At 39.0% G+C, this 26,471-nt stretch overlaps 1 protein-coding gene across 1 annotated transcript in view; it reads right to left on the reverse strand.

Moving 5' to 3' along the window:
• Positions 1-1,265: 1,265 nt before the first annotated feature.
• ANXA3 (annexin A3) overlaps positions 1,266-26,471 on the reverse strand; it is a 50,751-nt gene continuing 25,545 nt past the window's right edge. The window contains exons 6-13 of the mRNA XM_004464845.5: positions 24,036-24,126; positions 19,895-19,974; positions 18,142-18,198; positions 17,680-17,773; positions 14,665-14,760; positions 10,618-10,676; positions 8,401-8,523; positions 1,266-1,643 (exon numbers count right to left, since the gene is read on the reverse strand). Of these exons, the coding sequence (XP_004464902.1) occupies positions 1,584-1,643; positions 8,401-8,523; positions 10,618-10,676; positions 14,665-14,760; positions 17,680-17,773; positions 18,142-18,198; positions 19,895-19,974; positions 24,036-24,126 (660 nt within the window). The 3' untranslated portion in view covers positions 1,266-1,583. The remainder of the gene's footprint in view (positions 1,644-8,400; positions 8,524-10,617; positions 10,677-14,664; positions 14,761-17,679; positions 17,774-18,141; positions 18,199-19,894; positions 19,975-24,035; positions 24,127-26,471) is intronic.

Raw genomic sequence — 26,471 nt, forward strand, 5'->3', positions numbered from 1 at the left:
TAATCCTCGTCACACTAAACTTTATACTCTTTCATTATTCTGTGACTGTGAGAGTAACTTTGCCTGTCTGGGAGCCTCTTCCCTTCTTCTCAGCAGGTGGAGTTTGTGACCCTTGGTAAGGCTGAATTTGGACTCCTGCCTCTGTATTGTTTCTGTCCCTTATATATGTCACTTCCCCGAATGGCATGCTGTATACACTGTGCTGGATTTCTGTTTCTGTGTCTCCCTCTCTAAACAGATTTTAAGCTCTGTGGCAAAAAGAAAGGAGTCCTCTTTGTGTACCCAATATTTACTTAGCACAAGACTTGGCACATGGTAAGTGAACTGAATCCTGCCAAAGAATGGCTGCAATGCTGTTGTGATCGTTTTGGTACTGCTTGGTAATAATGACAATAGCTAAGTGTAATTGAACACTTGCCCTGTCCAGACACAGGGCTAAGTGCTCCAAAGGCTTTGTCATATTTTATCTTTTAAAAAACTATTTCATAAGTAGGTACTATAATTATCACCCTTTTACAAGAAAGCCCAGGTTTAGTAGAGCTTAGTAGTTACCAGGGTTACAGTTAGTAAATGGTAGGGCAGGGAGTCAAAACCAGGTGTGCTGGACTCTAAACCATGTGCTTTATCCCCTCATGCATTTTAGAACTCCCAGAACGAGAAATAACTTCTATTTTTTTTTAACTGAAAGTTCTCAGAAGTACTTACCAGTAGACTGTACTGTTTAAAAGTTCTGGACTTACACAGTACTACTGAAGTAAAATCATTTTTATCCTATTCCAGGATAATAACTCCAACAAAAATTTTTTGCCTCATAAATTTCTAAATATTGAGGATTTTTCATTTCAGCCCCCCTTCAAAAATAACATGAGGGATTTTTAAAAATGCATAGGTTTGCACACTTATTTTAGGGGAAAAGGAAACCTTAGAGAATAGATTCTAAACACTCATTCTGGGAAAGTAGTGTTTAGCATGAAACAACCACAATTCATGCTTGCCATTCAGAAAGGAAGTGGTTAGATTAATAGTTTAGCAGATGTTTGCTGAACGCTGAAATAATTTACCATCCATTGCCTCTCCTAAAGCTTGATCACAATTTAAAAGGCAGGCCAGGGTCACATACATCTTAATTTTTATTCCTTTCTTAAAGGTGACAATGATTAATAAGGTAATGGATAAATTTAACGGCATCAGTTTTTACAACAAAAACAAGTTGTTGGCACTAGGCACCAAACAAGGTCAGAGGAAGCTAAAATGAAACAGACAAATTATCTGTAGCAAAGGCAACAAATTTTATTATCCTGCTTTACATTTAATGTTTTAAACAAAGATTTTCTATTCCTGGACAGAAATGTTATTTGGATATATTAGTAGAGCCTTAATACTCATTTAAAATTTCATATATAAACTACTATATTAGGAGTGAAGTGCTCTAGAATAATTCTTTTGTTGTTTTTATGGAACAATGAAAATTGTTGTTAGGTAAACAGGCTGCTGCTTACACTTGCTTTTATTTTCAAGTACTATGAGAAAGAAATGGGAATCGCTATAGGGAGCAGGCAACCCTTGGAGATCATCTTCTTGCCTCAGTCATCTCCTCCACAGATCTTCAGGAGAGCAGTTTCATAGTCTCCAGAAGTATCTGACTGCAAAGAACAGGAATGGTAGAGAGAACAGAACATAAATAATGAGGTCATAAATGAATCACATCTAATCCCACAGCTCTAAGGAGTTCACTTGGGTGTGAGACTTATGACCTGTACCATTTAGTAAAATGCCCTTGCAATTCTATCATCCATTCATACCTGGGTGTAATTATGTTCCAACCTAGCATCTTCTTTACAATGTATGATATTTAAATTCTTCCTGATATATCTAAGGTAAATTTCAACTTGGGTGTAAAAAATAAGATTATCCCAATTACACAATACTAACTTTCTAACAGAAATTTTTTGAATTATAGTTTAATAATAGCTAATATTTATCAACTGATTGCTCTTCTAACAGCCTAATACATATTAACTAGTTTAATGTTTATAATAACTCCATGCATTAGGCACTATAAAGATCCCCATGTAATAGTCAAGTAAAAGGTTGTCCAAGACCATACAGAGAAAAACTGAGAGAGGCAGGATTCGAACCCAGTGAGCCTGGCCCCTAAACACTGTACTACATGGCCAGCCTAGGCAAAAGAGATCTTAGGTCAGAAAGGATACCATGTGAGATACGGGAGGTAAAATTTAGCTTTCAGTCTGGACTGCCTAAAATCATCATATGATTCTTATTTTACTCAAGGCAACACTTGCGTGAGCACTTGTTATCATTTAAATTTCACATTTGGGAAAACTGTCACTAGGGTAAATATTAGAGTAAGTGGTAATGTAAAGAAAGCAATGAAGAAGGGTCATTTAGTGAAGAGGTTGATCATTACTTTCATTACAAGGCACAATGGACATTAATCTATATTTTTCTGTTTTATACAGATTATAGTTCTTCCCTCATTGATTTCCCTTAGCTTTGCTCTGCCATATGTAAAATTCTTTCTGAACTGCTAGTAAGTCAATAATTCTCCAGTTTTGTATTAAAAGAGCTCCCTCTAGCTATTCCTGGTCAGAATTGTGAAGAATTACTAAGGGTTTTTCAGGTTAGTTGAGAAAATATATCCAAGTAGTCTAGAACAGTTACAAATAAAATTCTGATGTACTAAACAAATGTCCTCCCACCTCTATCCTCTTTTGCCCTGTAATAATATATCTATTCTATTTTCATGGCATTTTAGAAATCCCATTATCACAAAAAAATTAATGCATTTAAAAAATCTTATAATACTTTGTGCTTCCTAATGAGGCCATTTTAATTTTTTGTAAGAAACTAAGTATTTCTATGGACATATTTTTAACTGTGATAACATGGCATGCTCCCCCCCATCTTTGGGGCCATCTTTCAGCCCATTTTTCACCTTCCATATTCAACCTATTGTATCTTTTCATCCCAAGACATTCAGTCTAAACACATCAACCCATCCCCTCCAATATGTTAATTCTTATTGTTCTGTAAATCAAATCCAATGATCATCATAACCATAAGACTAACCTATCTTTTCTAGCCTCAGGATACAACCTATTGTTGCTCTCTCCCTCCTTGAAGCATTCTCTTCCACTGGCTTCTGTCCTACCACATATTCCTGGTCTTTCCTTCTTCTCTGGCATCTCCACCTCTGACTTCTTTGCAGGCTTATGCTCTTCTAGCCAGCCATTAATTGTTAGTGATACCTAAAGCTCAGTTCCAAGCTTGCTTTCTCCTTGTTCTGTATTTTCTCCCTAGAGGATTCTCATCCATGTTCAATGACTTGATTACATAATTGACCCACTTTCCCAAAATGAAAAAAACAACAACAACAACAACCAACAACAATACTAAAATCTGACTCTCTTGCAGGGCATGGCACCACTCTCTCTTTCCCAAGTTAGAAACCTGAGAGTCATCCTTGACACCTTCTCTTCCTTACCCCTCACATCCTTCAGTATAACTCCTAAGTATCTTTTGATGCGTTCTTTTTTCTCTTTGCATTACCACCAACCTACTGGTAGTTACACTAATACGGGCTAAAATAATAGCCTCTTAATTCATTGCCTCCAAATCTGTTCTATCTTATGCCCAATTATTTCTCCACATTCATAGTGATCTTTTTAAAATGTACTCCTGGGAAGTGGTTGTGGCTCAACTGATAGAGCATCTGCCTATCATATAGGAGGTCCAGGGTTCGGTACCCAGGGCTTCCTGACCTGTATGGTGAGCTGGCCCATGTGCAGTGCTGCTGTGTGCAAGGAGTGCCATGCCACGCAGGGGTGTCACCTGCATAGGGGTGCCCCATGAGCAAAGAGTGCTTCCTGCAAAGAGAGCCACCCCATGCAAAAAAGACACAGCCCACCGAGAAGTGGCGCCATACACACGGAGAACTGATGCAGCAAGATAACACAACAAAAAAAGCAACAGTTTCCCAGTGCCACATGACAAGAATGCAAGTGGACACAGAAGAACACACAGCAAATGGACACAGAGAGCAGATGGGGGGGTGGGGAAGAGAAATAAATAAAATAAATCTTAAAAAAATAAATGTACTCCTGATAATGACAGTATCCATGAAACAAACTCTTTGTGGCTTTGCCTTGCTCTTAAGCTAAAGACAAAGTCCTTAAACATGGTCAAAAGAATTCTTCAAGATCTAGTCCCTCAGACTCAATTTTTCATTGTGTTTCCTCCTACCACAAGGTCTTACTATTTGCACTTCTTTTTTTTTTTTTTTATGTTCTAATGACCCTCTCCCCCCACAACCTTTGCCTTAGGTCTACTTAATTTCCAGCTCTAAATAATAGCTTCTTCACAGAAGCTATTCCTATAGGTTTAAATACGCCTATTATATGATCTTATAGCACAGTGTCTCTTGTTTTTATTTAACATAGCTATAGTTCACATTTATTTGTATTTCTATAAAGGCAGGACATGTCTTTTATTATTACTAGTTTTGGCTTATAATTATAATCCTGAGCCTGGCAAACAACATGCATTCAATAAATATTTTTTTGAATATTCCCTGAATTCAAAATTCCCTTTCACTGACCTCTTCATAGCATTTGGATTTTATTTCTCAATATTCCCCATGGTAGACCACCTAGCTAGTCAAGCAAGTGCCTTTTTACGTCCTTCTCATCTGCCCTCACCAAATACCTAATGTAGATGTTTTTCTAGACTATTCACCTTTGAGATCTTGTTGACCAAAATAGCACCTGGCCCAAAGTAGGCATTCAATACACACTTGTTGACCTGAAAGGCAGGTCCAAGACTCATTTCTCTAGGAAATATTCCCTATCTAACCCCAAACTTCTTTTCCTCTCAATTCCTATATTACATCTGCATCCCACCATCAAGTATTTAATTGTATGTTGCTTCATATGATCTACTTTTATTTGTTTTATTTATTCTGACCTTAAGTCTCCACATAGATTATGAGTTCATTAAGTGTAGTTCCTAGGTTTTATTCAAAAAGCCTAAAATTATGCTAGTTATTTATGAAATAGACCTTAATCTGTTGATCAAGAAAATCTACCCAACAAATGTAATTATATATAACTTTCCATTTCTATCTTATTATTTAACAGTAAAGATACACATTTGTTTTCACTTATTTTCTTTCCCTTCTCCTATTTACCAATCACTACCTGAAACAGGTATTAATGAGAAATGTCTAAATATTAGGCAGAAGGAAGAGGACCAAAGGCCTCTGTGATATACAAAATGGAAATCTATCCCCTAAATTACAGAAACTTAGCCCTCTGACGAGTCTGCTCAGTAGCAAAAAAAAAAATATTATTCATTATGAAATGAAGAAACCTTTTATTTTTTCAAATAAAAAACTGACCTCTTCAGCAATGGATTTTTCTTTTCTATCAAAATAGACAGAGTTTAAATGTTTCCTAATACAGTAAGCCTCAATTACCCAGACCATTGGGGAACAGAGAACTTCTGGTTAATTCAGTTTTCTCGTTTGCTTAGGATGACAAAAGCCCTTTTTGTGTTTCAACCTTTTTACTGACAATCTTTATAAAATGCATTAGTCTACTTTTCTGCTTTAGTAAGTACAATATGGAAAACTTCATTGAATCTTCCTCTGATTGAAACTATTGTAATGTGTCAAGATCAATTCAAATAGAATTCAGTGTGAGCATTTGAGGAAATCTCTGCTAAGCTCCAGGCACAGTGTGAGAGGTGCCCTTTTAAGTAAGTTCCAAATTTCAGCTCATTAACTTATGTATGCATCTCTTTCTGGAAAGGTATAAGGCAGGCAGGTAGGAGGGAAGGACAGATTTGGGTAGACAGATTTAGCTGAATGTTTATGCTCCTTCTGTCATCATTCATTCATTCTTTCATTCATTCATTTAGAATCCATCTGTGGAGCCCCAGATGACTGCCCAGAGCCCTAGGTAAACATTTACACTTGGTGGAAGGTAGCCACCGTGGGAGAGGAACAGTCTCCAGATGTTCATGGTGACACTGAAATGTGGTCCAAGTCCAAATGTCCAGGTGGCCATGACTGGGTGTAACTTCATTCACAGCTGCAGGGGCTGGGGAGGTTGATGCCAGAAAGCTCACCAGATCCCCAAGGGGGAAGGGGGGGAGGTAGTTTAGGAGTGGGAGTGGGTCATGGGAGGTGGGGTCATCTGGAGAGCAAGGATTCTGGAGGGCTTTTAGATCCTCAATGCCCAGAATAAAAGCCCACATGCAGGCTCCGGCTTCTCAGATCCTGCAAAGACTTTGATCAGCCTTTTTCCACATCTGGGACTAACACTCTCTGATTCCAGTTTCCTTGAGACATTCCATAGGGTGGATGGGGCACTGTGGTAGGAAAATATTCCATTGTGCTGCATGGTGTCCTGGGAAACCATTCCGGGAATTGATTTTTTCAGTGTGGCTCTGGCTGCTGGGAGTTTGGATGGGCTTTCCGACAGCCTCCCACAGCAACCTTTCCTACCACTTTGTTTCAGGGAGCCAGCTTGAACTAACAACCTCTATCTCTCATTTACTGAAGACTTTCATAAGCCATGTCAGAGCTGAGGTAGAAAAAAAGTCTTCAGTGGAAGTCAGATGTGCAGGGCTGAAGGCCAGTCTTTACCTCATCTTTTACTATTTGCCACATTCCTGTTGGGACTATGACATCTGGAATCATGAGCTATAATGTTAAGGAAGACTCTCGCACATTTTTGCCAGTCTTACTTTTTTATTAATTATTTCTAATAATTTGTCTGTAATTTATTTGGGAGTTTTTATGTATACAAGCATATCAGCTGAGATCTGAGGATAATGAAAATTGGTTTCATTCTTTAAAACAGAAAGGAAAGTGTGAAATATATTTTAGGAAGAGTCTCATTCAGAATGATAGAAATTTGAGGGACCAAATTTTAAAAATCCAAAAACCATAAGAGAAAAGAGGAGAAAAATTCCATTAAATAAGATGCAAAACTTCTGCAAGGGAGAAACACTGTTAAGGCAAAAGACAAATAACAAACTGGGAAAAACATTTACAACTTATCTCATAGACAAAAGGCTAACCCACTTTAATGAAGAGAGGTCCTAGAAATTAGCCAAAAATAACAAAACCCAATAAAGGGCAGAGGACATAAAAAAGACACTCTAGAAAAAGAAAGAAAAAGTGGCACTTAAAACATGAAAATATGCTCAGCTTCACTCACACTAAGAAAAATATATATTAAAACCACACTGAGAATACAATTCCTCATCTATTGGATTGTAGATAAAAGTTTGACAACACCCACTGTGCTAAGACTGTGGAGAAACAGGAACTCACTCATACACGGAAGTGAAAAATGGAGGTAAAGTGGTAATAGCAACCAAAATTGCAAAAGTATTTACATATGTCTTAGCAATCTTACTGACAATTTATCCCTCACATACATCTGTACCCTATGAAATTGTGTCTGTATATTGCAGCATTGTTTGCAAAGGCCAGAAGCTGAATCAATCTGTTGATGTGGTGTGTACAAATACACAAACAATGGAACAATATACAGCTGTTAAAAAGAATGAAAGCTGTAAAACGACAACTTCTCTAACTAAAAAATCATATGCCAAGTGAAAGAACCAAGACATAAAGTACTACATATTGTTCGGTTCCATTTATATAAAATGTAAATATAAATAAATTTATAGAGGTGGAATTAGATTAGTTGTTATTTACAGCTGGGGAAGGATAGAGATATTGAGAAGTGACTGCTAAGGGATAGGGTTTTTTCCTTTTTGGAGTAATGAAAATGTCCTAAAACTGATTGTGGCATTGAATGCACAACTCTGTGATTATACTAAAAGCCATTGCTGTACATAGGTGGATTGTATGGTATGTGAATATATCTCAATAAAAAAATTCTATAGCCTGGGGGTGGGGGGAGAATGAGAAAGCTTCTTGATATACAAATGAAAAGAACTCCAAGGTGCAGAACTATGCTCTTTTTTGGTCAAAGAAAAAGTAACTCAAAAATATCTATTTTTCTTTCCTTACATTACCATAAGAAAACAGAAATAAAAACACTGAAATAAAAAAATAGGTAAACAACTTGCACACGCAATTCATCAAAGAAGGAAAATTAATGGTCAATAAATCTTAAAAACATGAATGTTGAATATATTATGCGCTTGGGATTTTAGAGATGAAAAATAGTCACTGCTTTAAAGAGACATTTTGCCATTACGAGTTTAAACTCAGAAGATACATTTACACACTGACAAGGAGAAAGAAATCTGTCATGTATCTCCATATTTTAAGGAATATAAGGGTAAGAGGAGGCTAGAAAAGGACAAAATGTGTTTTGCTATTTTTAAGAGGAGACTTACTTTAATTGCTGAATAAAGGGAATAGCCACTATGTTTCTTGAACTCGGCACGAATGTCCAAAAGGTCAATTTCTGATCGGGAAACCATTATTCGATTCAAAGTAAGTTCATCAGTTCCAGCACCCTGTTTAGAAAAGCAGGTGTTCACAATACAAATCTCACTTGTCACAAAATAACACGTATTTATAAGAAACATAGATCTATAGTTATAAGAAATAACTAATGGTGTGCAAAATATTCAACTACTGTTACACTTCTTCACTCACATGCCATCAAATTTCATCATTTAGTCAAGAACTACTTGGCAGTATCATACAAAATCCTGAAAAACAGAGATGAGACACCCCTCTCAAGTCTCTAGTTTTGTAAAGGATTCAGGCAAGAAAACAACACAATATAGTCTAACATATGGGAACATATATCAAGAGGGCTTAAAATAGTTTAAGGATTAGGAAAGGTCTCCCTGAGAAAATGACATTTAAGCTGAGACCCGAATAATTAGGCAGCGACATGGGGATGGTATTTATACAGAGAGGAGGGAATGTTCTAATTAGAGGAAATACCTTGTGTTGAGGTTTAGGGCGAGACAGAATGCCACATTCAAGGATATGTAAATAATGAGGAGGGATAACAAGTTATTTTTCTGGAAAGGCCAGATCTTGTAAACTATGAAATGAAATTCTGACTATCCCGTGTGGAGAAGTATTGCAATCTTTTAAACATAAGATTGTTGAGATCCGATCAGATTTGTGGTTTCAGAAGATCATGCTGACTGCAGAATGAAGAGTGGACTACAGATTAGGAGTGGGTGAAGATAAGGGAATAAGTCTAGAGACTTTGGGACCTGAAGGAGGTGACTGCAGGAATAAAAGAAAGAGATGATGATGGTTTGAACTAGAAAACTGGAAGGAGGGATGGAAAAAACAAATGGATCTGAGAAGTTTCTATGAGAAGGTAGGTTGACAAGAGTTAATAATGTATCATATGAGGGGCACAAAGGAGAGGGAGAAGTGTAAGATTTCTGGCTGGGCAGTTAGTTAGGTAGATGTTGACCATTTATTTGATTATCCAACAAATGCTCATTAAGCATCTACTATTTGCTAGACATTGTTCCATGTACTGTGGATAAGGTGGTGAACAACAGAGAAACCACCTCTGCCCTTGTGGAGCTTACATTCTCGTGGATGGAAGCAGAGAGTGAGGTAACCTCACCAATTGTTTAAGTAAATAGTAATAAGAATGATGTAATAGTAATACTACATAGTAAGCTATATAATGGTAACTATGTAAATAGTAAGAAGAACTATGAAGAAAATAAAACTTGGAAATGGACTGGAAAACAGAGCCAATTTACTGAATGCCATCAGGAAAGACCTCTCTCGGGAGGTTGGATGTTGAAGGAAGCTACGTAAACATGGCACACAAAATTTCCAGACCAACCTACAAACTTGAAAGAAGAGAAGAAGTAGCCATGTGCAGGCCTGGAGGAGGTGTACTCCAGGTACTCCACATAATAAATGTGAACACTCTGAGGTGAAAGTAGATTTAGTATAGTCAATAAACTGAAGCATAGTAAAGAAGGATGGTAAGACTCAGGAGAGTTGGGCAAGGCTAGTTCTAGTTGGGGCTGTGCTTACAGCAGACAGCAGGGACTTGGGAGTGGGAGGCGAGTTAAGGGGAATGATGTATACACTTTGGACATAACTTTGAAGATGCAGGTGGGACCTCCATAGGAAATGTCCAGAAAAGATAACTGAGAAAAGCATCTAATCTGTTCTAGGCACTGTGCTATGATCTGAAGATGTAAAGGAACAAGAAAAAATTCCCATACTCATGGAGCTCATTGTTGAACAGCAAAAACAGACAAGAAAACATACCCCAACAACCTCACATAAGTTGCTTGGTATTTTTAAGTGATACAGCTTGAGAGGCCACAGGACCTAAGAGTCAAGTTTGACGTTTGGCATTCTGAAGCAAGTTCTGCTGCCTATACTATGAAGTGTAGGAGATAATTTAGTCATCACTTCACTGTACCTATCTCTGTATTGATTAGTATACTCACTATCAACCTTTGAGAGACAATTAGTGGACAACTTAGCTACACAAGAGAACTCATCAAAGTGAAAAAGAAATAGGAAATCCCATCAAACTAAACAATAGTTTTACATTCTCCTTGAAGGAAGCTAAGTAAGCATGCATATGAAATTTCCAGACCAACCTTCAAAGCTTGATGGAGTCTTTCAGCTAAAAAGGCAGGCGTGTTCCTCGCACAATGAACTGTTATAAAAAGCAAAGCAGTGTTCATTTCTTTTAATAGAAATTGGAATAATCTATAATAATATGTTAAAAAGAAAATAGGATCTCAGGGTTGCCATACCAGTCTATCCCCTCCCCACTACTGGCTCTTATTTAGAATGAAAGAATAGATGCTTAACCTGAATTTCAAACACTTACAACGTCACATTTGCATGGAACTTCAGCACGGTATAATCATCTTTAGCCATAAGGAAAATAAAAGTACCTGCCAAAGGAACTCCCACAGTTCCTGACTCATTTGCAGCTCCCAGACACACCAAACACCTACGCTTCCATTGATAAATCCCTAGGGGTCCATTACTCCTCTTCTAGCATCTCTGCCTACTGATGAAAAACTTGGGTTGAAAGACTGCAGAGATGTTGCTCCAAATAAGTCATTAGGTAAGAAGAGGCACTGGAGTTCAATTTAAAACCATCGTTTCCAGTGGCAAGATTTCTACCACTCTGCCCCCCCCTCCCCTTTTTAAAGAGGCTTTCCTCAGGAAAAGGGGGGCATGGCCCAGAACTGTTAATGGCTTTTGATTGGAGAATCAGATTACTGGTATATACCCACCTGAAGATTTCAACCTGCCCTAGCCAAGATTTCTTCTTACGCAACTGGATTAGAGTTTATAGGCTAGGGAGAGGAATTACATTAGACCCAGTGCCTAATCTAAATCTAGTCATCCTTTCAAATCCAGTCATCCTCTCAAGTACTAAATTCTTTTCATTTTTCATTTTGAAATAATAAGTAAAGCAGAAATAAAAACAAGAAGGAAATTGGCAAAAACATGAACAAATTAATTAGCTTTTAAATAAAGTGAAAATAATCAGGAATAGAAAATTCTGTGGGGAATGAATCTATCACAATACAATTACTTTGGTAATCTAAATCTGATCTGCAGGGAGGAATCTGGCCAAAAGTGACTGGATTTTCTCATGAATTCTGGCGACCAGGATAAGAATAAGTGGCTTTCTCACAATGGCTTATGGACCCTTTCAGGAAAGCTAAAAGGCTTTTAGTCTGTGCACGTGATTTAAGGAAAGTAACAGAAATGTATTAGAAACCCAAACACAGACTCTGGGGACAAATCATGAAAACAGTGTTAAAAGTGGTCATTTGAGAGAAACCAACCATTTGAATTGGCAATAACTAATTTTCCTGAAAGTCATATTAAACAAGCCTTAAATAATTGGATCACAAATTATTATGCCCACTTAAATCCTATTAAACTTTTGAATTGCCCCATCACCCACAAATAGATTATATCCTTTCTTTTCCTAATCCACTTCCCCCTTTAGCTTTTCCTCTGCTTTATGTTAACTATAGACCTGCTTTTCAACAAAACAAAAAATTTGGCTGTCATGCTTTAGTGGTAAGGACACTACTTTAGCACCTGACACCAAAGGCGGGGAAACTCAGGGGGAACTGAGTTCATTAAAGTTCAACACTAGTATGTTTCTTTTATATATTTTTAAGATAATTAAGCTCAGAAAGTTTCTCATGTCCAAAAGTATGTGTTAACATAGTGTATGGTTCCACTGATATGAAATATCCAGGATCAAGAAAGCCATAGAGAAAGCAGATTAGTGGTTGCTTGGGACTGAAGAGTGGGAAGGGATGGGAGGTAACTATTAATGGATACAAGGTTTCTTTGGAAGGAGATGAAATGTTAAATTGTGGTGAAAGCCAAACTAGCCTGCCAATATATTTAAAAAGCACTGAACTATATGTACACTTTGAATGGGTAAATTTTGTGGTTTGTAAATTATATCTCAGTAAAGATGTTTTTACTCCTTAAAAAAACAAACTGTGCTGCATATTCCAGAGGCAGACTGAAATAGACAGTCAAAGTGGGACATATCTTGAATTTTAAATACAGTTGAGTTGTAAGGGCTCTCTTTTACTTGATAAAATGATGTGCATTATAGCCTAAATTTAGTGCATAATTCAGTATGTTTCTAAAAATGCTTCATTAGTTCAATTCTGTCTTAAAGATTCATGTATCTCAAAGTTTTTCAAATATTATAGCTGAACAAGAGCAAGCAAAGTAAAAAACAGAAAAATTGATGTAAATAAACAATATGAAATGGAAAAAAACTGGTTGTATCATTGCCATTAGAACATTCTAAGAACTAATTATGGAGACTGATTTCAAGTCCATTCTGTTTTAATTTTACTGTATTATAATTTATATGTAACATAAAATTTCCCATTTTAACCACTTTCCAAGCATACAATTCATTGGCAGTATCAGTTCTATTGTTTTTTAACTGAAAGAGATTTTGGGGGAAGCAATTCAATCAGAATCAACAGCATTTTTTTTGAGCCAGCATTTGGAGAAAGGGCCTTATTCTTGGCACTGAGGAGAGGATCATAAGTTAAGTGAAACAACATGTGGAAGAAGCACTTAGGTACTGGTTCCCAGGTATATTTTCTATAAGGTACTTTAAAATTCTTCGGCACAGACTGTGTGATATGTGTGTGTTTTAGTCTAGGTCTACGCTGGAGCATACCAGAGCGGTGGGTTAATATACTTGACTGTGAACTAGCTTCCTGGGTTAGAATCCCAGCTTCACCTGTACTCTCTATAGAACCATGGGCAGTAATTTAACCTTTTTGTGCCTTAGGTTTATCATCTCTACCAAGATGATAATATTAGTACCTACTTCACAAGAGGCTTAAATCAGTTGATATTTGTAAAGAGTGTAGCACAGTGTCTAGCATATGGTAAGTGCCATAAGTGTTTATTTAAAGATTACATTGGAGGTAGCCTACCTGGGAGTTCACCTTCCAGAAGTGGTAATTAATATTGGGAAGATTAATAAAAGGCTCTACACCAGAGGAGGTTACTCTTAGCCATTGGTTGTCTATCTCACCAGAGGCATTTTTAATGATAACAACAGATGTTAGTAACGATTTTTCACTGGTGAAATGACAAGTTGTGTGGCCTGGCTGATGTTGTACTGGCATTCCTACTCTAGCATTACTGGAGAGTAAGCCTATAGCAGGGGCTCTTAACCAGAGGTCCACAGTCTGGGGTCCATGGAAAGAGTTCAGGGGGTCTGTGAGCTTGAATTGAAAACTCAAAAAACATTATTCTTGGGGGGATGTGTTGGTGCATGTGTGATATATTTATTAAATAATACACAGTATATTGAGGACAGTATATTGAGGACAGGCAAAGGGATCTGTGGAACAAAAAATGTTAAGAACCCCTGGCCTATAGCAAGCCTATGAGCTACCCTAACCCCTTTGGAGTGGTTTAGGATTTTGAACAATCCTGTCTGTATATAAACACTTAACAAGATTTTGTTGCCTGACTCTGACTGAAGGTCACTGAATCCTACCTTTGAATAGTGTCTTATTCCTTGGAATGCCCCTCGCAAGAAAGTTGCTGTCCAGGGGCCTACAAGGACATTCTACTGAGCTCTCATTGAGTACCGATCAGCTTGTATTTGTATTTTTGTATGTATTTTTGCCTGCTTGCTAATCTACATGTCTATGTAAGGACAGATTCAGTCTGAGAATTAATTCCATTTTGAAATAGCACAGGCTGACACAGTCAAGGGGGAGGAGACATATAGCTCCAACATGGGCTTAACTTTGGGAGGCCATAGACATCGCCCCAAAATAATCAAATATAGTGAATGACCAAATTGGCTTAGGTCTGTTTTCAACAAAGCTCAATAAAAATGTCAGCAGAAATGAAATATTTTGAGTTCTCAAGGAGTCTACAATCTAAACGTGGTGACAAGCCAAAAACAAATTTAAAAGGCAAAGGAAGACCTAAAAAGACAGATTTTTCAAGCATCCATTTAATGATATTTGTTGAGCATAATATGTGTACCATGGATTCTGCTGGGGACTGCGGGGAAAATAAAGATCAATCAATTAAGATTTTTAGGTGAAAGAAGCTTGTCTTGAAACTGACTTAAAACAAATGCAAATAAATGCTCAAGGGCTTACCTATGGCCAACAGTAAGTCTTCAAAATGCCCCGATAATTCTCCTTTTATGCTGTCCGCAATGTCCTTCTGGCTGATATTTCTGTATTCTTCAAATGCTAAAAAGAGTACCACAAAAATATTTAAAGCAATCCAGTTGACCGTTCTTGGATATATTCCAGCTTTGGATTTGATATGCAGCAGATCAGGTTAAGTAGCAAGCTCAAAAACTCCTTCCTTCAGCCTTCATGTTACTCAAATGTGGCCAGTCTCGAAGCCAAACTCAGCATGTAAATGCAATGCCTTCCCTCCAGCGCGGGACATGACACCCGGGGATGAGCCTCCCTGGCAACGAGGGACCACTATCAAATACCAACTGATGATGCAACTGGAAAAGGACCTTATACGGAAGGTTCAATGCGGATCAGCAGAATATCCATGTCTACATAAAATAACATGACTTTAAAATGCTGTGTGACCTAAAGTAAGGGGGAAATGGAAAGGAGAAATGAGTTTATATGGCTACGAGTTTCTAAAAAAGAGTCTGGAGGCTGGCAGAAGGATTGCCCTCATGCACAACTGAGCAGAGTCAGAGAGACAGATAAAGCAGATACAACCCCCAGATATTGGTTCCTTTGAAGGCTAAAGAGACCCATGAGAGTTATGGCCATGGCCGATGGGGTTAACTACCAGGGCAGATGGCCCCTCTTTGGAAATGGTGTTTATGTGTGATGAATCTGGACTCAGATGGGATCTCCCTTCATAAGACTTTCATGCTAATGTGCTGGAGATGCAGTTAACGTTGGGATTTAAGATATATTTAGGGGATTTGAATCTCTGGACTGACAATGTGATAGCCAGGTCCTGAGCCTCAACAGACTCCAGCACCTACAATCTGATTTATTGGACTTACCACACTCAGCTAAGATGGAGTTGAAGAAGGACAATCACCACACCATGGAGCCTAGAGTGATTACAACTGAAAATGGGAGGATTGCATCCAGCATCCATGTGGAATTTGAGCCTCCTCTTGACATAGAGGTGCAATGGACACAACCAATCCAATGTCCACATAGAAGAGGTGGTATTGGATTGAGAAAAGTGGACATGGTGGACTATGGGTATGGGGAAAGGCAGGAAGAGATGAGAGGTGGAGGTGTCTTTGGGACATGGAGCTGCCCTGGATGGTGCTTCAGAGGCAATCACCGGACATTGTAAATCCTCACAGGGCCCACTGGATGGAATGGAGGAGAGTATGGGCCATGATGTGGACCACTGACTATGAGGTGCAGAGGTGCCCAAAGATGTACTTACCAAATCCAATGGATGTGTCATGATGATGGGAACGAGTGTTGTTGGGGGGGGAGAGGGGGGGTGGGGGAGCGGGGTTGAATGGGACCTCACATATATATTTTTGATGTAATATTATTACAAAGTCAATAAAAAAAAAAAAAACTCCTTCCTTAAACCATCAAGATTGGAGCATAGATAGGTTTTTTAAATTAATACTTTTTTTGTTAAAGAAGTTGTAGGTTTACAGAAGTATGCACAAAATATATAAAATATAGAGTCCTATACACCACCCTATGCTTAAAGCCTTGCATTAGTGTGGTACATTTGTTATAATTCATGAAAGAACATTTTTTTGACTGTACTATTAACTATAGTCCATTATTTACACTAGGGTTCATTGCGCTGTACAGTTGTATGATTTTTCTTTTAATTTTTATTGAGCACAGATGTTTTTTCTTTTTAAGAAAATCATCGACAATAAAACCAGAACTTTATAGGCCATTTTCACGGATGACTCTTTCTTTCCCTGTCTTTTCTCTGTGTCTGTCTTCCTCTTTCTCTCTCTCTCTCTCTCTTCCTAGTCAGTTAGCATTTAAGATAGTCTGAAAGGTGAAAGCCAATGATAAATAACGTAGCTAGTAATGTGGCTAATTTTTAAATTACAGCAGCACCTGGGAAATAAGAGTGTGGTCATTAGTCAAATATGCTTGATCTGCTAAAGAAATCTTAATTATCATTAGTCAAATATGCTTGATCTGCTAAAGAAATCTTCAGTTATTTGTGCTGAGCAAATCATTCCCTAAGGCAGCATGGCCTACTTCATACCTACCAGAAAGCATCTGAATTTCTTGATCAGTATTTGCTCAGAAGTAAAACCCATACATATGCCACCAAAGTGTATAAGCATATTTTGTAAGCCAAGTAAATTTTTCCAGGTAAATGTGAAAAAGAGAAATTTTGGAGAGAAATCTAGGGTTTTTAGGTTTTTATTTTTCAAATAGGAAAATTAATAAAGCAACTATCATTATTTTATAAAATAAATGAAATTTTAAAGGCAAAAACTCAGAATTTAAAAGTATTGTCCTCTTCAAAAAAAAAAAAAAAGTTTTGTCCTCAAGTATCCTCATCTTTCCATGACCTCGGCATAAGCGTAGTCATGCACTGGGGCTGGAATCAGCACTGGAACCACAGTCAATGTTGACAGTGAATGAAGTTCTGGGCCTCGGGCGCTGTTACTTCCAGAACACGTTAGGGAAATTAATGTCTGAGTGAGGGGTGAGTGCTTAGCAGTCCTATTTAAAAGCTGGTCTGACAAACAGAGCTCGTTTCTCATATCATAAAAACCTGGATGTTAATTAGTATTAATGCATCAACAGAGACATACTAGAAATTTCTGCTTCTTCTGGAATGTGGTTAACCAGGGAAGAGAGAGGTTGGAGGCAGTGCAGCCAGGTCCCTCTGCTTTCCCCTAGAGGGCTGTCCCTTCTCCCCGCCCAGCTCCCCCCCTCTGCCCCTCCACTAGTCCTTATCACCAGGGAATCTACTCAGTTTCCAGGAGAAAACAAAAGTAACATCCTGAATGTCTTGAGTTAGGATAGTTTCCTAAATTCATTTTCTGAAAAGTTTACACATAAAAATGGATCATTCTTTTCAATTTTTAACTTCATGTTCCAGAACTTTGTATATTAAAGCAAACCCAAACCAAAAGGATTTGTAATGTGGTAAAAAATGAATCGACTCCGTACTTAGTTTCAATTGAGGAAAGCTTCTTAAACACAGGATCTCAGTGAATTTATCTTCATCCGTGCCCCATTTCTTCTCACCAGCATTATAGAGAATCTATTGGACAAGGGGAAGAAGACGTTAATGTTATTACTGACATAATTCCCTCCTGGGTTTCTTTTTGAAGGGGTGGAATGAGAAGATAGATAGTTTACTTTATTATAGAGATCAGTGAGGTAATCTATTTCAAAGTCACTCACTTTTAGCAAACTAAAAGCTGGGGCGGCAGGAGCTGGGGTGAAGGAGTGGCAGGAGGCACTGGGGAAGGCAGCTGGGGCTGGGCCACCCCGGGACACCAGGCTTCTCCTTCAGGCAGGAGAGGAGAGCGCAGCCTGAGCCAGCACCCTCTCTCTCCCTTTTTGCAGAAATGCAGAAGTAGTCGAGGAAGGAGTTAAAGGAGACTCTGTCTTCGCTTTGTTACTGACCTGGGCATCCTTTTTAGCCACATGTTCATCCACTATCAGGCTTTCCTCTCTTCTACCCTAAACAGGAAGGATGAAAACAAGGGTGATCCCATTAACACAAGATTCTGACACCTAAGCACCAGCACGGCTCCCTAAAGGAACTGTTGTGTTACAGGCGACACTGAGTCTCACTCCTTTAAAATCCCCGGCAGCAGGGCAGTTTAGAGGGTTTTCTCCAATCCAGGTCATAAAGCCTAGTAATCAGGCACTTTGGGTTCTGGTTCTAGCTCTGTCACTAACTGTCCGTGAAATTCAGAGCAAGTCACACAATTCTCTGGGACTCAATTCCGTCTGAAACTCCAAGGTGCTGCCAACTCTAAACCCGCAGTCTCTGTGGATAAGTGTGGGTGTGTGTGTGCACAAACACTCCAGCAAATTACAGAAAGAAGGGAGAAAGGAGAGAGAAAAAACATGGTTGCTTGAATTATTTTGAAAATTGTAGGTGAATGAAGAACTTGACTAAAATATTTTTAAAATAGATTTGCAGCTACCCTGATGCTGTTTGTCTTATTCTCTTTCACTGGGCACTCCACTCTAATAAAATGCAAGTAATAATTGGTATTAATAATAACCATCACCATTACCAACACTTGTTGATGACTTTCTATGCTTTTTCTCTCTTAATCTTCACAGTACCCTATGAGGTTGATTTTAATTTTACAGATATGAAGCCTAAAGCTTTAAGTCTTGAAATAACTTATCCAAGTACATAAAGCTAGTGAGCAGAAGGGGAGCAGGTTCTAGGTCACTTTGATTGTAAAGCTTTGCTCTGAAGTCCTACTATATACTGCCTCTTTTTGGGCGTATATGCTGTGTCCATATACAAATGGATGTGCACTTACATACCTTTGGAAGTACATGTTTGCAGCAATGCCACAAAAGTTTGAGTTTGTGGATTCATAAAGTGCTCACCATTTAAAACAACTGTAACCATAATGAGTATAAATGTTTTCATCAGGCACAGTGCCCCATTCTGGACAAATGGTGCTTTGACCATCAGGCTGAGACCGCTGGGATTTTCTCACACATCAGGAGCTGTGTAAATCAGCTGAACGAGGTCGGTGAAACATGGCTTAAATCCTGTGCTCTCATACACACATCTGTGAATACATCTCATCCTTGACCTTGCCATGTTTATTAGCAAAGTTCTGAGCCACGAAAACGACACAGCAAGGTGCTGGCCTCATTTGTTCACATGGTGATTAGCAGTTTAGCAACTCTTCCGAGGTGCAAGGATGAAATTGCAACAAATCACTTTTTCTTACTCTAGAGACTGAGCTACCCATCTCTCAAGATTATTCTTTCCCCACAAGCTCCCTACTTAATTTTAATATATATATAAAAGAAATATATATTCTTTGGAGTCTAAAAGAAAATAAACATGTTCTTAAAAATGGAAACATATTAGAAATGCATAATCATTTTTCACCAGATGATTTATCAGAATATTTTTTGTGGTATTGTGAAACACAGTAAAAATATTTTTAGTCTATATCTTGACCCAAACACGATTTTTTGTTATGTCATGAGGCACATTTTTATGATCTTCATTAATATTCACTACTTGGTGGCAATGGAAATGTAGAATGAATACATAGTTTCATAAGGAAAATTGCAATTTCACTGTCTCAGATTAGTTATATTTAAACTCCCCCCAAATTATTACTGAGCATGCAGCTTATTGGAGAGTTTAAAAAATAAAATAACACCTTACATCTGCCAAAGTCAACAGAGCTTTACGGAAGTCACCAGATGTTTCAGAACTAATGTCATCTCCAAGACTCTTCTTATATACTGGAACCAAACAAAAAAGAAATTAGGCATTGCCAAACTGAAAAGTATTGTTATATAGCAGAGAAAAGCTTAAATGTCAACACTAGCAAGAAATGAATACCCAATAATCTTACCTACTTATTTAATTTCCTGATGTTCTTCTATTTTGAGATGAATACCTTCTTCTTGTAACTACTGCTGTAGTGTGTGTTATGGTAGATATGAAGTACAGAGAGAATGCAATTTTGGATCAGATCATAGTGCATTTCATCTGACAATGGCACTAAGGGAGGTACGGTGGGAAAGCTAGCATGGGATCATTGCTAGTTTGCTTCCAATTTCCATTCTTTCCTTCTTCCCATAATAACAGAGCTGCAATCTTTAACAAGACATAATGCACACAGCTTAAAGAAAACATTCTCAGCTTTCCCTCTCATTGATGTACAGCTCCTTGATTAAGTTCTTGTCAATGAAATGTAGGCACACATATGTGGCATTATTGGTTGGTCATGCCCCATCTTAGTCTCTTCCTCCATCCTGCTACCTGGTGTGTAGATTGATGTGTGGAGCTTGGGCAGCCATCCTGGACTATGGAGGTAGGTACTATCTTGGGGATGCCATAAAAGTGAGAAGGAAAGAGGCTGGACCCTAAAATCTCATCTTATAGAAGAGGGAAATACACTTCTGTCTTATTTAAGCCCATGTTAGTTTTCTGTTTTGCTGAACCTAACCCCAATCTTAACTAATGCAGCTAGATTGCATTATTTATCTTTCATAGGTAGGAAAGTTACTTCAAACTTCCTATTTTCCCTTAACAAATGACAACCCCATGTTCACAAGGTTTTGTACCAACGGTTGCTGCCTCTTTTGTGTAGCCTATGATGTGCAAGGACCATCCACTTTAAGTTTCTGTTCTGCTCCATTCTTGGGGAACTGATTCTTTTACATGACATTGAGGGAGTAACAAGATGACTAGTTCCCTAGGGTAGCACTTGTCTTGAATCTCTGTAGAGCATGTAAAGCATACATGACTGAGACTATTTACTTCTTACCTTCTTGTGCATCATTAATCCCTATTAATCAAGGTAACTTAGATGCATTTTTTTTTAAAGATTTATTTTATTTATTTATTTCTCCCCCTACCCCCAGTTGTCTGCTCTCTGTGTTCATTCGCTGTGTGTTATTTGTCTTCGTCTGCTTCTATCCTTATCACAGCACCGGGAATCTGTTTCTTTCTTCTTCTTCTTTTTTTTTTTTAAAGATTTATTTATTTATTTATTTCTCTCCCCTCCCCCCGCCCCAGTTGTCTGTTCTCTGTGTCTATTCAATGCATGTTCTTCTTTGTCCGCTTCTGTCGTTGTCAGCGGCAGGGGAATCTGTGTTTCTTTTTGTTGTGTCATCTTGTGTCAGCTCTCTGTGTGTGCGGCACTACTCCTGGGCAGGCTGAACTTTCTTTCGTGCTGGGCGGCTCTCCTTATGGGGCGCACTCCTTGCGTATGGGGCTCCCCATGCGGGGGACACCCCTGCGTGGCACGGCACTCCTTGCATGCATTAGCACTGCCCGTGGGCCAGCTCCACGCAGGTCAAGGAGGCCCGGGGTTTGAACCATGGACCTCCCATGTGGTAGACGGATGCCCTATCCATTGGGCCAAGTCCGCTTCCCACCTAGATGCATTTCTATTCCTTATAGTCTTAGTGAGATTAACTCGTACAGAAATTGGTTGGGGCTTTTGGTAACACTGAGTTATTTTCTTTTTTCATATTTGCAGAACAGTTCCTACATGCTAGGACCTTCACTCAGTTCTTAAGACTCCACTCCTGCAGGGGCAGGTGTGGCTGAGTGGCTGAGCACATTCTTTGCAGGTACAAGGTCCCAGGTTCAATTCCTGGTACCTCCTAAAAAAAAAAAAAAAAAGACCCCAAAGTTCTAGTCTAGTGAGGGATATTAATTCAACAAATATTTTAATCTGTCCCTCCTACTCTTCTTGATAAGGGGATAGGAACAAGAAATATAAATCCTTACCCTCAAAGAGCTTACATCCTAGGGTTGGTTGTATATAAATGCTGGCCTGCAGGGTATCATCATGGGGCAGATCCTCTCATGAGGAAGTAAGTTTTCTAAGAAATAGCAGGAAGTAACAAGCTACCTTGATATAGGTCCCTAGCTCTAGTGATTTTTTAAAAAATATTTAAATATTTTGAACGGAAGGAAATAAATATTTTTATTTTTATTTTATTTTATTTTAATTTATTTTTTAATCTGTTTATGTAATTAATAGGTTTTTGTTTTGTTTTGTTTTAATTTATTTCTCTCCCCCTGCCACCCACTGTCTACTCTCTGTGTCCATTCACTATGTGTTCTTGTCAGGGGCACTGGGAATCTGTGTCTCTTTTTGTTATGTCATCTTGCTGCGTCAGCTCTCCGTGTGTGTGGCGTGACTGCTGAGCAGGCTGCGCTTTTTTTGCATGGAGCAGCTCTCCTTGCAGGGTGTACTCCTTGTGCGTGGTGCTTCCCTACCCAGGGGACACCCGTGTGGCACGGCACTTCTTGTGCACATCAGCAGTGCACATCGGCCAGCTCACCACACAGGCCAGGAGGCCCTGGATTTGAACCCTGGACCTCCCATATGGTAGGCAGATGCTCTATCAGTTGAGCTAAATCTGCTTTCCTAAATATTTTTAAAAACCTATAATATACTGATCTGTGCCTATTACTAATCAATTGTCTCATCAACTCCATATTCACCATTCTCTACCCTGCTTTGTGATTACTTGGGATGGAATCCCTAAAAGAGTCCAATAACAGCAGGGGGCATTAGAGGGAGACTGGAAGGCAGGAGGCGAGAAGAAGGACCTGTCTGTTATTCCTGACAATGTCAGCCCAACAATGGCCTTTCACCCTGGCAGGTGGCTTATTTGGTTACAGTCTCCAGCTTCTTTTGACATTCCCAGAACAAGCCACTTCACACCCTTATGAAGGTTCTACCACCAGCTGAATAGTTTCTGATTTTCTGACTAATATATCAACAATAAGATCTTCCCTCTTATTGAGATATTTACCTTTTTCTAGTGAGAATTTCTCCCAAAATACCCTAATACCCATTTGGGATCCAGTATACCCCGACTTGAGGGAACTGGACTTGGCCCAGTGGTTAGGGCATCCACCTACCACATGGGAGGTCTGCGGTTCAAACCCTGGGCCTCCCTGACCCGTGTGCAGCTGGCCCACGCACAGTGCTGATGTGCGCAAGGAGTGCCCTGCCACGCAGGGGTGTCCCCCGCATAGGGGAGCCCCACGCACAAGGAGTGCGCCCCATAAGGAGAGCCGCCCAGCATGAAGGAAAGTGCAGCCTGCCCAGGAATGGCGCCGCACACATGGAGAGCTGACCCAACAAGATGACGCAACAAAAAGAGATACAGATTCCCATGCCGCTGACAACAACAGAAGTGGACAAAGAAGAACACGTAGCAAATAGATACAGAGAACAGACAACTGGGCAGGGGGTGGAGGGGGGTGGAGGGGAAGGGGAGAGAAATAAAAAATAAATAAAAAAAAAACAAAAAAAACCCAGTATACCCCTACTTGAACCTCTCCCATTGCAGAAGTCCCAACTCACCTCCCTTGATATACAAATATAGAAACTATGACTCACTTGATGCACCCAGAGGGGGTTATAAAAGGCTTTGTAATTTTTACAGAGCTAACAGACTATTAAAGGCTATAGTTAATTTAGCCAATCCACATGCTAACACAGCCTCTAAATGGGTCATCTAATTTCTCACATTGAAAATCATGACTCTAATCTGAATGATTTTTAACATATAATAATAACACACAGTGATTTGAGTCTCCCACACTGATGAAAATGGTTGATTCAATTAAGCAGTGATTGCTGGCAGCAAACTCACTGCAGCTATAACATTATAATGCAAAACATTAATGCCATTGTTACATAGCACTTTCTAGCTTGGATCATATTCAAATCTTTCTGAAAATCCAGTCTTTATCCCATTACAGAATATACCTTCCTTCCCATAAATCTTGACTTCTCAAAATACTTGTAAGCAGAAAATAAGATTACCTGTGTAGTATGCTTGAGAGATCTCCTTTATCTGCCTGCTTGTCCTAGTGGTTAAGATTTCAATCAGTGCATCTTCATTTGTTCCAGTGCCCTAAATATGAATAGGGAATCTCATTTTTGCACTCTTAAACCTGAATTTCATGCATTTCAGTCTTAATATCTTATTTTATACAAATAACAGTTTTGGGTTAATCAATATAAGATCCCACAAGGTCTTAAAATAGTTTTCTAATGTGTCATGTATTTTAATATTAAAATACCATGAATCATCTGGAGATGACTAACATCAAAATTTTCAAGAAAATTTCTGACTCTAGTATAAAAATAAATAGAATAATTCTAGGAAGAAATAGTAGAAAGGGGAAAAAACCTATTATATTCAATATCAGAAGAGATAATCTAATAGGATTAACCCTACTGAGCATTCAAATCAGTCACTATATTTAGGAAGGTCTCTAAAATATTTTCAATGAGTGTATCCTGACACCCAGCATTGGGTCATCCTCTTGATATGGGGAGACTTTTAAAGCCTCACTATGCATGTTATGAGCCCAGCTGGGTTATTCTGAGTCTTGGTTACCTAAGAGTTTTGGTTTAAACTGAGGTCACTGAATCATACCATCAATCCAAAAGAAGACATTTACACTAGGACTCGATCAAATAAGGCCAACTGAGTCTAAACAGAGCCTGAATTCTGTTACTCTGTGGTACTCTGTGATAGAGAGTCTTCGTTGTCCCCAATATTTCTTTACTTCCAAATAAGAGCTATGCTTCTCAGCTTCCCATACAACTTGATTTAGCAATATACCTAAATTCTGGACAATAGAATATATGTAGCAGTATCATATATCACTTTTGGGAGTGTCATTAAAGAGAGAGATTGACCTGTTCTTTATCCCTTACTCTTTTAAGCTGATTGGAATGAAGATATAATGGCTGGAATTTGAGCTGCCATCTTTGACCAAGAAGTGGACACCATAGGCTGAAGATGACACAGTAGCAAGTCAGAAGGAGGCTGAGTTCCCAAAAATGGTAGTTCCACCACATCTAGCACTGAACTGTTTATTTTGGATTTCTTTTGTGTAAAAGAGAAATTTTTCTAAGCCTTGTTGGTGAACATAATATTTACAATTATACCTGCTAAACCTTCATCCACTGTGAGGGCCATAGAAGCACACTGCTCAGATTTCCCTTTAAGAGACTATGCTTCAAAGAATGTATTTCGCTGATAGCCCACAACTGCCACATGGTTTCCAACAAGGTATGTTCTCTCTGGGCTCTTCCTACCCAATGACTGAGTACAGCAGGGGTATTAGAGCTGGGCCATTTCACCTAATATGAGATGCCTCCAAAGGCAATCTTTGCTTGGAGCTCCCTGTTCCTTTGCCCTCCCATCAATCTGCCAAGCTTTTCTTAGAGCTGCGCTGTAGACAGATGTACTTCATATTCTTGTCTACTTCCTTCCCACTCACCTTTCACAGGTTTCAGACCTGCGTTGCATTTTGAAGACTCACTCTACCTAGTCTCCCTTCTATACTTTACACATTTTCCCCCAATAAATTTCTTGCCTATCTAATTCCATCTTGCCATATGCTTCTCAGACAATCTGAACTGATACATTCATATCCCTTCTACAGAAAAGAAAAGAACTCTTATACCTTATGGGAAAGCAGAATATTCCTTATATCTCAGGTCTGGCCTCCCTTCTTTCCTTCCTTCCTTTCAACAAATGTTATGAGTACTTAGTTCACTCCAGGCCTTGCTCTAAGAACAGAAGATACAGACAAGAACTGAGAGGTTCCCTGCTATGATGGAGGCTGCCTTTTAGTTGGATGGACAAAGAAAATAAATGGACAAAAAATAAATAAGGTAGGAAAATGGCCAAGAGTAAGGTGCTCCTGGAGTCAGCTCATGCTACAGGGCAGTTAGTAATCACCCAGAGCTACCTAAAGCACCTGTTTGGGGCTCTAGGAGATCAGAGTAGCATCCTGCAATATTCTTGAAAGAATGGAAGGAGGAGACTGCCCATCTGCAGAGAGGATTCATGAGTAGAGCCCTCCACACTGCAGAGGTTGGTGCCCATGGTACTAGCCACCTCAAGAGCTATTCTGTGGTTGGAGTTGGAAGCTCCATTTCCCAAAAAACGGGGAAGGAAGACATGGTGTGGCATCAACTTCAGCTACTGATCAGTAAATTGGCGGGCTGAAGTATAATCCTAGGAACAGCTAAACTTGGAGCCTGTCCAAGTCAGAAGGGACCTGGCAACTGCCATTTTGACTCTACCCCCAGCATGAGGTGAAGCAGGGTTGATTGAAAATCACAGTGCTGGTAAGGACTGGCTTCTTTTCCACCCAGATTGGACTGCAGCTCTAGCCTAAACCCCAGCTCTATCTCTGGCAGGGAGTAAGGTGGAGCCCCCTGCACCACCTCTCTGAG

This window comes from Dasypus novemcinctus, chromosome 1 (assembly GCF_030445035.2).
Source record: "Dasypus novemcinctus isolate mDasNov1 chromosome 1, mDasNov1.1.hap2, whole genome shotgun sequence".
NCBI classification, from domain to species: Eukaryota; Metazoa; Chordata; class Mammalia; order Cingulata; family Dasypodidae; genus Dasypus; species Dasypus novemcinctus.